At 37.2% G+C, this 14301-nt stretch overlaps 1 protein-coding gene across 1 annotated transcript in view; it reads left to right on the top strand.

Annotated features, from left to right (window-relative positions):
* Positions 1 to 1027: 1027 nt before the first annotated feature.
* LOC122666318 (tricalbin-3) overlaps positions 1028 to 14301 on the top strand; it is a 31439-nt gene continuing 18165 nt past the window's right edge. The window contains exons 1-6 of the mRNA XM_043862519.1: positions 1028 to 1964; positions 6972 to 7213; positions 9000 to 9018; positions 10590 to 10795; positions 12476 to 12585; positions 12697 to 12795. Of these exons, the coding sequence (XP_043718454.1) occupies positions 1147 to 1964; positions 6972 to 7213; positions 9000 to 9018; positions 10590 to 10795; positions 12476 to 12585; positions 12697 to 12795 (1494 nt within the window). The 5' untranslated portion in view covers positions 1028 to 1146. The remainder of the gene's footprint in view (positions 1965 to 6971; positions 7214 to 8999; positions 9019 to 10589; positions 10796 to 12475; positions 12586 to 12696; positions 12796 to 14301) is intronic.

Here is a 14301-nt window from a genome sequence, read left to right as displayed (position 1 = left end):
GTATTGAATTTCAAAATCGATTTCTACCAAAAAACAAAAAAAATTTCAAAATCGATTTGATTCTCAAATTAGTTTTGGATCATAACAACACTCTTTGGAACTGAACCGATTGACACTCTTTATTAGTTCATGCTAAGATATAAAAGGGTAAAATGACCACCGGCCAACAAAAATCCCACCCCATGATGTCAATGTACACATTTTCATTGGCCATGCACACGCTCTCCCATAGAGAACACCGATCCATATTTTTCATCTTTTTCAAATCAGGAACTTGACCAATGACCTCAAATAGGGAAAGAGAATCCCACACACAGGGAAGGCGTGGGAATCTTTTGGGGAATCTTTTGCCCATAGTATGTGTGGTAAATTTGGGTCCATAGGATAGCACTTTGCAAGTGGCAAAACTCCCCAACTGCAAAAAAGAAAACCCAACAATTTTGCCCTTTTTCAAATCAAGTTGTTGACCAATGACCACATATAAAGGAAGAGAATCCCACGTGAGCTTGCATACAAAATTTCTTTTATCCACGCGCCACTTCTGCAATTGAGGTTTCCAACCAGCTTCTTCCAGATGGCTAGTGAGTGTGGGACCCTTTCTTCTCTTCCACCAACACCAAATCTTTTATTACAGCTCAACAAAACTCCAGCCAGCGCCATCTTCTCTTTTTATCTCCTCAAATCATCCTTCAAAAACACAACCTCAAATCCCGAGAACCCCAAATCATTTATTACTAATTTCGCTTTCAAAATTCCATTTCAATATTGGACTTCCTTTGCTAACATTCTACTTTTGAAACCATTTCTTTTGACCCGAATCTTTCGTGTACGATTCGTTCATCTACCTTTTCTAGTGCAGTTTTAATTGAAATTCTGCTGTTCGAGATCTGGGTTTTCGTTTTCGCATAGAGATTTGAGACATTTATGGAGTTTAATCAAGCCTCTCATAATCCGAAGCTATCCAGGATATGTTCTTGGTGATTTGGGTTTTCTAAAAGACTGTTAATTTCGTGGATATTTCAATCTGGTAAGGATTGGTTAGTGTTTGTGTCAGCCAATCTGGCCCTGAATTCATGTTTACCAGTTTACTGTGTGTGAATTGGACAGCCCGACTTTTGTTTGGGGCTCTGAGTTTCTGTAGTTTAAATGATTTTGCAATCAGCTGTCTCGCAAATTTGCTGGGTTTCGCCTTCTGTTTGTCCTTGCAAGATAGACAGGGTTCGAGATGGAAGTGGAAAGGCAAGGAATTTTAGGGTAAATGGGTGCTCCGGCAAAAGGGTATTCCTAAAAATTGTTTCTAATGGAGGTTTTGGAAGAAAATGGATGTGTAGAGCATGTTTGCTTCCTAGTGATAGTGGAAACCCGAACTTGAATTTTGAATTTCACAATTCAGCGAGGAAGGGTGTGAAATCCTTTGTTGCGAAGCATATGTCGGATGAGTTGGATCAAGGGCAACTGGAGCAGGAGCCAATGCAAATGACATCAAACTTTACTGGTTTCCAAGAGGATCCTTTGGTGGATAAGCTCAGGACTCAGCTAGGGGTAATTCATCCAATTCCTGCACCTCCAATAAATAGGAACGTTGCAGGTCTTTTTGTGTTCTTTTTCTTTGTTGGGGTTGTTTTTGATAAACTTTGGACTTCGAGGAGGAGAAATAAATCAGAGCGTAATGCTCAGCCTGGTACATGGCCTCAGGTGCCTACAAGCTTTTCATTATTCCTTGAGAAGGATCTACAAAGGAAAGAGTCGGTTGAATGGGTGAACATGGTGTTGGGAAAACTATGGAAGGTCTACAGAGCAGGACTTGAGAATTGGATCATTGGATTGCTTCAGCCTGTCATTGACAACCTGAAGAAACCTGACTATGTGGAAAGAGTTGAAATAAAGCAGTTCTCACTAGGGGAAGAACCATTGTCAGTCCGGAATGTTGAGCGCAGAACTTCTCGCCGTGTTAATGATTTACAGTACGTTGTCGAAAACCATCATATTGAATTGAATTTTCAGCTCAAATTTTTTCCCCCTCACTCTTTGCTTTCTGTCATTTGCATTCCCTTTTTGCTGTATTTCTCTCTTTTTTGTATCTCTCATTTTTTCTTATGATGTTGAGAGTCTAAGACGCTTAAATGTTTATCTGTTTGTAACCCTGATGTAGCACACCCAGACTTATGGATTTTCTAAGGCTGAACCGTGTAGGGTCTTAAGAACTAAAGGAGAATAGGGAAAACAAAAGAATTAAGCATTTTTATGGGACTAAGAACAGTTCCTATGAACAATAACATCGAAATTTATAATAACAATAAGAAAACTGAGCCTTTGCCTACCTGCTCTTTTGGTTCAGCCTATCTTATTGGCTTAGCTCATCCTAGTTAAAATAAAATAAATGTCTTCCAAATTAGGGAATAAATAAAGATCTTTTTTTTTTTTGAAATTTTATATTTAGCCCCTCCCGAAGTGGGCGAGCCTTGGCACAACGGTTAAGTTGCAGCATTGCAACCATCAGGTTGCGGGTTCAAAACATGGAAACAGCCTCTCCATAAAAGCGGGGGTAAGGCTGCGTACAATTACCCCTCCCAGAACCTGCAGTAGCAAGAACCTCATGCACTGGGACCCTCTTTTTTTTTTTTTTTGTTTAGCCCATCCCAAATGAGAGTCCAATTACACACAAGGCTGCAAGTAGCCAATCTACTTAACCAAAACTCAAGAAGGCAGGGTACATATCCTAATATAAAATTCTCCAAATATGATTCCTAGTATGACTAGACATTCCCTAATCCTAATACAACTCAAAACACTACTTAATTGACCAATAATAGACTGAAAATAGCATAACTGTGGTCCTAAACTGATTAGGAAGTTATAACTTACTACAACTTCAGAAATCATTATGAAACTACGACAAAACAGCCTATTAGACTCTCAAACTCGTAATGCTACTAGGAAAAGATTCATAACTCGCATACCCCCTTGGACTAAACTTTTGGGTTTTCTATTAAGCCCATTATAATCAAATACATTAAAAACTGAAGCCCATACCCATCTACTACCAAAATAGGGACTATTCTTGATGCATGACTGCATTAAAGCTGCTGAATTTAAAATTTTTTTTTTTTTTATAATTCTGTTAACCATGCAGCTTTTCCTTCTATATGCGAATCAATGCCACGGCCCGCCCTATATGCAAATCAATAAATAAAGAAAGTAGCAAAATATCAGAGACTGCAAGCTAAGCAATTAAGGAACAGAGTAGAGCGCCTGACAAGTTCCATTTTTATGTGGGAAACCTCTCAATGTAAAGGGAAGAACCAAGACCTAATCTAGAAAAACCGTTACGATATTAGAATGAAGGAATACATGCTGACAGAGGATAGCCTAGGTTTCCAAATATCTAGAGCTAAACTGCTAAGAAATCTTGGTGTGAATAGGGCTGTGACAGATTAGGTTCAAGGAGTAACAGAAACTATGGAAAGATCAAAGTCAAGGTATTATTATGGATATAAGAACAGTAACTTCTAGATTATACAGAAAATTTCAAGAAATTGAACCCTTTAATGGATAGGAAGTTAACACTTCAAATGTGGTAGTGGAATCTGAATTACCTTTTCCAGAACATCTTATCTTCCATGTAGAGATTCCTCTCCTATTTATTTTTACCTGAAATATGGTAATAAATGAGGAAAGATATGTAGTAAACTCATTAGAAATCCATTACTTAATCAAAAAATTGGACAATTGAATTTCGGACTGATGATTAAAGGGAAAAAAGGACAGTCATTGAGGCTAGGAGGGAGTATTTATAAAAAATAGAACCAAAGAAGAAACCAAAAAAACCTCTTTTGTAGGAAGAAAATGGCTACAATATCGAAGCAAGAACAATCAGAGCCAAACCCATTAGCAGCAAGTATTATTACAACCATAGTTGTTACGGCGACAAGGTAATCCAAGGTGGTGGTGGAGGGTAAAGACCAAGGCGACACCAGCTAGGCGCCTGGGCGTCCAAGGCGCTTTTCCAGCAAAAGGCACCTGAACGCCTAGGCGGCGCCTAGGCAATGCCTTGGCAATTATGATTACAATTACAACGCTGAAACAAAAGCAAACAAGAGAAGATAGGAAACCCTAACCTCAGCTACGGGAAGTGATGCAGATAAATCACAGAAGTGGGCTTATTTTAATGGTAATAAGCCTTGGGTTGGGTTAGATATGTGTTGAGCTTTTGATCCAATGGGTTTTAATTGTATTTGGCCACTTAAATGGGCCTAAAATATGGGTAAAAGGTAAAATACGGGATTAATGGGGTCTTATAGAATTTTTTATTTATTATTTTACAGCTTATCTTGGATTAGGAAGATTTTATTTGTCTGAATTGGTTATCTTTTTCTTATTGGTTGCTAAGTTCACTTGGCCGGATGATGTAATGGGTTCGGAGATTTTCTATTGGTTGGATGATGTAAGAGCTCTAATCTAATCAGAGCTATGGATTACCTGCTGGAATTTCTGAATTCCCTATTCGATTTAACAATTCTGTTATTGTTTTCAGATTTCCTGGTGAATTGTAGGAATTCTCCGATCAGATTTTGATCTAACATTGCAGGCTGTTCTGTCCATTAAAACAACCTATTGACTTAAGTTTCTTGCTGTTCTGATTTGACTTGGTGAAGTTATTAATTTTTCTCTGTTTCTAGTTCTTTCCTTATTTTTGGCGATCCTGTTGAGCTTTTCCCACTAGATTTTTCCTGGTTCGGGATTAATCTTTCATTATTTGGTATTAGAGCTATGGATTCTATTGAAGGAATGTAGAGCCATCACTTTTTTGACAAGACAGGTTCAAGAATTGCTTGTGGTTCCGATTTGACGTTATTTCAAAACTCGTGGACGAGTTTTTTTTCAAGCTGGGAAGAATTGATGCAGATAAATCGTTGAAGTGGGCTTATTTTAGTAGAAATAAGCCTTGGGTTGGATTACATATGTGTTGGGTTTTTGGTCCAATGGGTTTTATTTTTATGTGACCACTTAAATGGGTGTACAATATGGATAGGAGGTAGGATTACAGGATTTGTTGTGGGGTCTTCTAGAAGTATATTTTCTTTCCTTTTTTTTTTTCATTATAAAGCTTATCATGGATTAGGAATATTTTATTCCAAATCTGAATTGGCCATGACATTGAATTGAAGAAATAAAGATGTTTAGTTTTATGAATTTTGACTCTGTGGAGTCAGTGCTTACTGCTATGGAATATGGATTCAGTGGTGTTACTTGGTGGTTTCAACATGAATACTAAGGTGGATTCCACGTGAATTGGATTTTTGTAAGCTTTGGTGGATTCTTAACCTGTTTTATCTATCTATCCAAAGTTTCAGTTCTGTTCTGGTTATCTACTTCTACCATATTCTGCTGGATTGAACTTCAGTGTGATTTATAATTCTATGATTGACTGTTCTCTAAGTTCCTGCTGGAATTTCTGAATACCCTAATTGATTTAACAATTCTGTTCTTGTTTTAAGTTTTCCTATTGATTGTAGGAATTCTCATAAAAGTACTATTCTGCCATCAGATTTTGATCTTGCAGGCCTGTTCTATCCATTAAAACAATCTATTGACAGAATTTTAATGCAAGAGTAGACCTGTAATAGTATCTCAGACCTAATCTCACAGCAGGATCTCAAGAAACAGTCTAACTCCCAAATGTCATCCCAAAAGTCAAAGTCAACAGAAAAGTCAACCTTCTCAGATGAAGCTTAAACTTTAGACTTCAGTCCCCCACAATGAATACTGACACCCTTTAGAAGATGAGAGAGATTGGTTGGGTAATATGAGAGTAATTAGAGAATTTCAGTTTCAAGATAGAAATCTGAGAAGAACAGTCAAACTGAAATTAAATAAAATCAAACCAACAGAAATCCCCCAAAACTCCAGTTGAGTTCTCCCCTTGGGTAGACTCTCCAAACCCCCAAATATGGTTCCAATCTCATGGCTAGGTTAGAACTAATTAAAGAACCAAATTTCTGATATCTCAGATTTGCAGGTTTAGGGTGAGAATTAAGTAGCAAACAAATGAAAACTCAGACCGACCTACAAACCTAGTCGAGTGTAGGTCCTAGGCATTCCTTTGATTTCCCAAAGTTTTTTGGAAATCCGATTACCGACTTAGGAGAATATATCAGATCAATGTATACTGAAATTGAAACCAAAACAGTGTAGCTGCTGGTTTGATGAAACTGAAATCAAACCTTGATTTGACCTTACCTATTGATGGATTTGTAATAATAGAGGAAGGGTAAAATAGCTCTATGAAAATGTGAGATCAAACAGCAGCAATCTTCGATCAATAACATGAAACAGTAAGAAATGACTGAAATTTCGACGAAACAGTGCATTTTTTAGACCGAAATGAAATGAGCGATCGGCAAAATTTTGAACTATGCTTGGCTTCACCAAAGCATCAACTAGTCATCAAAGCTGTTGGCTATCATCATGGTTCGCCTTGGTGCCATGACAACTACGGCTGCAGCTAAATAATGAGAAATTTTTGCCTCTTTGGAAATTTCCAAAATGAGGACCTGAGTGCAGTTGGTTAACTGAAACCATGAAGTGAACCAAGTTTAAGTTACTTGATTAGCATTTAACGTTGGTTAAATTTTCTTTGCTATTTTTTGAGGGTTTGTTTTTTTTTGTTTCTGAGAAGAAGTAATATATATATATTTTTACTTTCTTAATTTTTACGTAGGCCCAAGTTGGATGTTATGAACCATTTACTAGGGAATCACTATTGTAATCTTTTCTGTTATTTATATGAGAGTGGAAATGGCAATCCCCAGGGTTGAAATCTTAGCTATTTTAAATTAGGTAAAAATTTGTGTGAAATGAATATTCCTATGTTATATACTTTCTTTGTCTGCCACTTTTTGTACTGATTGTTAATATACCAATCATTTTGCTTATGTCTTGTGCCCTAACCCTCTTGTTTGCATATGTAGGTACCAGATAGGCCTCCGATATACAGGTGGTGCTCGGATGTTGTTAATGCTCTCACTGAAGTTTGGCATTGTTCCCATAATTGTACCAGTTGGTGTTCGAGATTTTGATATTGATGGGGAACTATGGGTCAAATTGCGGCTGATACCATCAGAGCCATGGGTGGGTGCAGTCTCATGGGCATTTGTCTCACTTCCAAAGATAAAGTTTGAGTTATCACCATTTCGTCTCTTCAATCTTATGGGTATGACTTAGTTTCATAAGTGTTCAAAAACTTATCATCCTTATCAGGCTTCTTCCCTATTTACTGTTACTTCCTCTTTGGGGGAGGAAATTTATGTGACTAAACTAGTTATTACAGTACTTTCTTTATTACAACTTTTTTTCATTAAATTTCCAAAATATCTCAGTGTTCTAAAGCCTGACCTGGAAAGGCTTCAGTATCAAATTCATATGTTTTGACCATTGGTTTTGTTACAACCATTTATCCTAAAAGCTCAAGCTGTTAAGCAAGGGCTAGAACAATGTATATCAACACACAACAACATCCCCCGCATGTGCAAGCCCACACACACAGAGCTCTGCATGTGAAATCATCACGTGGCACCGAGGGGCACCAAACGTAGGGGCACAACAACACACAACAAAAACCCCTCACACATACTAGGGATCGAACACCCGATCTCTTGGCTCTGATACCAAGTTACAACCGTTTATCCCAGAAGCTCGAGCTGCTAAGTAAGAGCTAGAATAATGTATGTCAACAAACAATAGGTTCGATAATTTGACCTGATGGTACAAGTAAAGAAAAATGCTGCATATGCACATGTTCCCCATTATCTATGATAAACAAATTCATAATATTCTTAGGTTTTTGGTAACTCATAATCTACTATATTTTAATCTATGTAGCTGCACACACACACTTTCTCTCTCTCATATTAAACCTAGATTTCTTGTGAACTTTGAAACTGCCAAAGAATAATCCATTTAGTTTATCAAGGCTGATTAATATGTTCATTAGTAAAGGGTTGCAAATTTCATCTTTCTTTTTTCCCCCCCTCCTTAAACTCCAAACCAATAACATTATCATGTATTCGTATGAACCGAATGGTTCAACTTGGTTGGATGATTCATATTCCTCTGGCATTTAAGCACTGACCATCTTGTAATTTTAGTAATCCTCGATTTTGCTATGGCATCACTATTTATAGTAAATCCATTTTTAACTATTTAATACCCTTTTTTTTTTCATTAGTTGACTATTTTTGGTTATTTGAAGTTTGAGTTGATTTTGATGATTCATTATAATGAGTTTTTCACATTATATTTGAGTTTTGGTTAGTCCGGGTTGGGTTCTTTAGTGAACACACATCTGGGGTTGCGGTTGGATTTTTTCTGGTTCTCCCAAAAACCAGAATCGGGGTTGCTATTAGGACTTTTAGTTTCTTATTCTTTTTCTTAGTTACTTGTTTAGTCAGGCTGGGACAGTTCTTATACATTCTATCCCTGTTTTGGCTTTCTTTATTAGAGTTTTATTTGGACACTCCCATTATTGCTTCTGCACAGGGAGTTTCCCAAGTCCAGTTTGCTTTTTTGAATTTCATTAGGATTGACTTAGACCTTCCCTTATGTGAGTCTAAGACAGTCTAAAGCTATCTTCGTTATTTTCCACTCCTTTCCTTCTCCTCCATGGTGGCAGAGCTTAAAGTTTTAATTGTAAGGGAAAAGATTAAAGAACACCCACACACTCACCCATGCACGCACAGTGTCGCACACAATGGCTGAATCTTTCCAGTTATAAGAAATTTCACATTCACTATGCTTTTATGAATTTTGATATAAATGGGTTTTTTCAATTTGTTTGTGCCTTCAGCATGATTTTACACTGGAAATGTTATCGTTTAGTTTGAATAATTAGAATATTTTATCTTCCATTTAAATCTGTTAGAATTCTTCGTTTTCATCTAAAGTTGAGTTTACTGACATATGTTGTTTTCTTTTCTCTGTGCATGATGGTCATCCTTCAGCAATTCCTGTTCTTTCAATGTAAGTGCACTTCTCTTTCTAGATTTTACTGTTGTAATATGTTTCATGCTGTGTTTAAGCTACATAAACATGTCTATTTTAGCTTCTAGATAAGGCTTTTGTACATTACTCTTTAGATGTACTTTGGAAGACACCATGGTTGTACAAATGATTTATTTTGGACAAGGATTAAAATATCCGTATGCCTGGGCATATCAGCACATAAAATTAGGCTGTCTTTGGTTTAATTTCTATTTGTAGGGCCTGTTTTTTTTTTTCTGTGGATGTTTGGCATAGTTTTTGGGCGCCATGTAAAATAGAAATAGCTTACATAGAAATTTAGAAATGGAAATTTCTTGACCAGAAATTCATTCAATCTATTTCATGCTAGCGTTTCAATGAGGACATGTTCAAATGGTCAAACATAAGGGTAAATTGGTTATTTTACGAATCTTAGAAAGAATCCACCCTATCCAAGGTTTGAGGTCTCATTATCTCGGCTGGTTTCAGTCAGCCCCAAAACTGAGTTGTCTCGGTACCTCGCCGAGATCTCGGCTGGGTTAATGTTCTTTTTAAAAAAAAAAAAAAATTTTGGCCCTTGGTTTTGGGGGGCCATATGACCTATTAGGTCATGACACTTGCAAGACAACCTATTTTAGGCTCTATAAACATGGTGGAACCCTTAGATTTTAAAAATCACAACCAAAATGGTAATTTGAATTAGGACCCTAGGTTGGTAGTGTACGCTGTATATATATATAGGGAAAAAGATCTCTGTCAGGGAGTGTGACCTATGCCAGCACTCCCATGAGTCTATCTCTCTCCTCCCCATGTGAAAAGACACCTCTACCACCTTGTTTTAAGGAGGAGAGAGATAGACTCATGGGAGTGCTGGCGTAGGCAACACTCCCGTACAGAAAACTGCTTCCCATATATATATATATATATATACTTATCCTATTCCACACAATCTTTAGTATTAGAACACATATAATTCAAGTAGAACAACTTAAATAAGCAATAGGAATGAAAAGACATCAAATTATGAACCATTTCATAAAATCATACATCTAACATTGTTTGCTATATCGAGTCGAATATATTTTGAGGCAAAATTTAACAATACAAGCCAACAACTATCAAATCTCTTTTTTTTTTTTTTTTTTTTTTTTTTACGCATCAGTAGATTAGGTGAAAATGATTCAAATCCTTGCATCAAGCTGATATATATATATTTACATATTGCATAATAAGGGGTTTTATGCTTCGAAACTGTAATTTATATGTATGCTAAGCATATCCATATGTTTTGTGATCATTTCTATGTGTATCATTAGTGTACCTTGCGTATCTTCGATACACTATGATACGATACGATATTGCTCTTAAAATCACCCTTCCGATATGATACCCTATACCAATACATAAATCCTTGGTGCAGTGTGTTACAATAATGTGTTTTTGAATTCTGTATGGGAGATTTTTTTTTATAGTGATTATGGATGCTCTTTATATGATTATTTGATGGCTTTCTATGCCTGGTTCTTATGTATCCATATCCTAACTTTGAAGGTTTACATGCATCTCCTTAGGTTCTTGACCAAACTTTTGACAGAGGATCTGCCTCGGCTCTTTGTACGTCCAAAGAAGATTGTCCTTGATATCCAGAAGGGGAAAGCAGTTGGTCCTATTCCAAATGATTTCAGAAGTGGGGAAATTCAGGAAGGAAACAAGGATTTTGTTGGAGAACTATCAGTGACTCTAGTAGATGCTCAAAAGCTTGCTTATGTTTTCTTTGGTATTCTTTTTCTTCACATGTTAAATTTCTAAAGGGCTTTTTTCCTTTTTTGTAGCAATTCTTAGATTTAGTGATGCAGTAGCACTAGCCTGGTCTAACCGACATGATCCAGTTTGGAAGCCCAGGCCTAGATTTGGCCATAGGTTCTTATAGTATAGCTTAGGAATTTTATTCTATATTTGGTTATTTTTTGTAATTTGAAATTTAAATTGAAGTGGGGGTAGGCTAATGATAATTGCTGGATTAGGAGTCCTGTTTCAATGCTTAGCAGGCGATAGATGTGGTTGAGTCTTGAATTGAGTTTGAATTTTTTTTCCCAGTTTCACAGTGTAATAGGGAATCTATTAGCAGCTATAAATATTTAAGCATCCCTCCCATCGATCAGATTGAGTTGAAGTATTGAAATTTGAGTTTCTTTTTCTCAAGAATTATGGTTGTTGAGCTGCTGTCCCTGCATGTCCTGTTAAACCAGATCTGGCCGATTGCTTCTCTTCCCCCTCTTCTTTCTCTGATCTCTTCATACCTCCGGTGAGACCTTCCAACTTTTTCTCCTTTCTTCTTATCTGCTGCTTGTTCTTCTTCCTTTTCCTGCTACTGGGAGTACTGCTGGGGTGAGCAGAAGACCTGCAGACTCACCATGCCAAGTCCACGAGGTCTGAGATTCTGGGTATGAGTCACTCCTCCTTAGGGGACCCTAATCCTAGAATGTTATCCTCTAAAGCAATCCCTTCTATGAAATATAAACCAGAAATCACAACCGACCCTGCAACTTCCACCAGGTTCCACTTGCAGACTCTGGGTGCTTTTTTCCTTGACTTGGCCTATAAAGTGGTGAGGGGGAGGGGGCTTAGAACTTATGCAGAGAGTCCTGCCGAATGCTAATATATCTATTTTTAAAATTTTTTCTAACAGCTATTTTGGGCGAATGCCGTGAATGTCGAGTGTATTCAAGAGGTTTCAGGGTTAGGAATCTCATCCTACAATTCAAATTGATCGGGGTTAATCTGGATGAGATCTCTTGCTTGTAACCAGCCTGAGTTTATCGCTAGTTACTATTCTGTCGTGAGGTGGGAGAAGAGCAGTTTTGTTATTTACACCTAAGGACAGGTTCTTCGGTTATTTACTTAAAAGGGCCTCATTCCTGAGTTCTGTTTTAATTTATCCCTGTCCTAATTTAAAATTTCAGAAAACCTCCATGTCCATTGACCAGATTTAATTACCTTTTTAATTCCAGATTCTGTTTAGCCTTTCAAAAAGGTCCATTATTGTCGTGAAGTTACAGTTCTGCCCCTAGTTTTCAAATCCTTCCAAACAGATCCTGGTATGAGTGTGGTCTCCACCTCTATGGTTCTTCTAGATTCCATTCTAGACCCAGGACGCCACCATTTTAGTCACTGGTTATTTAGGACATGGTCCCTATGGACTTATTGTCCTAAATAAGAAAGTGCACATTCTTATGAGTTTGTCCAGGGCTTGAGGAAAGGTCCTTATCCTGGATGTTATTGTGCATAGGATGGGTAGCTATATTTTCTGTCGTCCAAGTTTTTATTTGATTCCATTTGAGAAGTTCAATATTGCATACAAATTGTTAAGTTTGCCTGCCAGATAAGGAAACCACTAAGGCTTTTTTTTTTTTTTTTTTTTTTTTAAATTAATTTTTTTTAAAAATAATTTTGTCAGGAAAGACAGACCCTTATGTTGTTCTAAGCTTGGGGGATCAAGTAATTCGTAGTAAAAAGAACAGTCAGACCACTGTCATTGGGCGACCTGGCGAGCCAATTTGGAATCAGGTAAAACATATTACTGTTTCTGCATCATCTTTTATTCTTGGGTTTCTTGCTCTGCCTTGAACTGTTCAGCAAGCAGGATGATGAGTAACTTATACTTTTGCATGGTGACAGGATTTTCATATGCTTGTCGCAAATCCGAGAAAACAGAAATTGTACATCCAAGTGAAGGATTCCCTAGGATTCACAGATTTAACAATAGGTGCAGGGGAGGTAAACATTGTTAATCTTGATACATTTGTCCTTGAAATTTCGAGATTTGAAACATGTGTGGCCTGGTTTTCAATATTTTCTTGGGTTTATACCTTGGTTCCATTTTTATTCTTGCACGTGTTTTGAACACTACTTATTCACAAAGGGAAGGAAAGAAGTTTTTCTTTGCTTTACCTCGGTGATTTTAATGTTCAAATGTTCAACAATGACGTAGCCAGTTGTTTACTCTTGGTCAGATTGTATTCATTTATGGTGCATTTGGCATGAAATCCAGGAACACAATCTTGTCCAGAACTTCAATGAGAGCCCTATTGGATCTGTTTGGTATCCAATATATAATCCCAATCCTAGGTTTGGGATTGCAAAATGGGTTCATTAAGGATTGGGATTTTTGGTTTTGGGATGGCAAAATGGGTTTGACAAGGATTGGGATTTTTGGTTCAGTACCAAATTCTTGTTTTGTTTTGAAGATTTGGATCCTTCCAAAATGTGCTGAAATACCTTGGAGAGTTGCGCGAATAACAACCATTCCCAGAAGAGATGATATGCTGGCATTTAACATATATTTCTTCTCTCTCTCTCTCTCTCTTAAAAACACACATTTGTATTCTAGTTAGGGGTTCCTCTCCCCCCCCCCCCCCCACCAAAATCATGATGCAGGCAAAGGCTGCAAATTTGGTCTGTTGGGCTTGATCAAGTTCTAAACAGCAGTACAGCACCGTGTCTCATAAACATAAGCCTAAGCACTAACATAAATTATAGATGTCACCATTAACATTCAAACATCACCACACTACAAAATAATAAATATCACCACAACTTCAACACTCCCCCTCAAGCTGGAGCATATATATAAAAAAGGCTCCAGCTGGGAACAAGAAGAATAGATATTAACAGCAGAACCAGTCTTGAACATATATAGCAGTCATAGACGCCAGTGACCACAGAGAGAACTTCATTCCAGTAATTATACCAACACAAATACACCAATCATCAACAGCAACGGTAGAGAAAAATCTTCTTGTCGAATAACTCTAGACAACAACTAACCAAATAAGTGGCAGAGAATACCAACTGCTAGACAAAATATCGTAGCAGCAACAACAACATCATAAGCCCTTGTTGAGATGGGCTACTTTACCCAATAGGGGTAATTTAGTCCTTATTGTTTTAGTTATTTTATGTTTTACTTTTTACTTCTTTTCTGTTTTTTCCCTTCTATCTGATCTCTATTTGGGATTCCTAATTGTAGTGGGAATTCCTAATAGGAATAGGACTTGGGGGGGGGGGAATTCATACTTTGATTGTAATTTGAGATTGTTATAAATAAGGGGCTGGATGATCGATTTAGGTCATTCAAGCATTCAATTCCTAAGGCTGTTAACATGGTATCAGAGCCAACTTTGATCTAAGAGCAGTCTTTCTCAGTTTTTTCTGGTTCTTCCTCCTCTCTCCTTTCTCAGTTTTTTCTGGTTTTCCCGTTTCTTCCCTCTCTCGGTTTCTGTT

The sequence above is a fragment of the Telopea speciosissima genome, chromosome 6 (genome assembly GCF_018873765.1).
Source record: "Telopea speciosissima isolate NSW1024214 ecotype Mountain lineage chromosome 6, Tspe_v1, whole genome shotgun sequence".
In the NCBI taxonomy this organism is placed as follows: domain Eukaryota; kingdom Viridiplantae; phylum Streptophyta; class Magnoliopsida; order Proteales; family Proteaceae; genus Telopea; species Telopea speciosissima.
The sequence above is the reverse complement of the archived record's forward strand: the minus strand, read 5'-3'. Positions and strand labels throughout refer to the sequence as shown.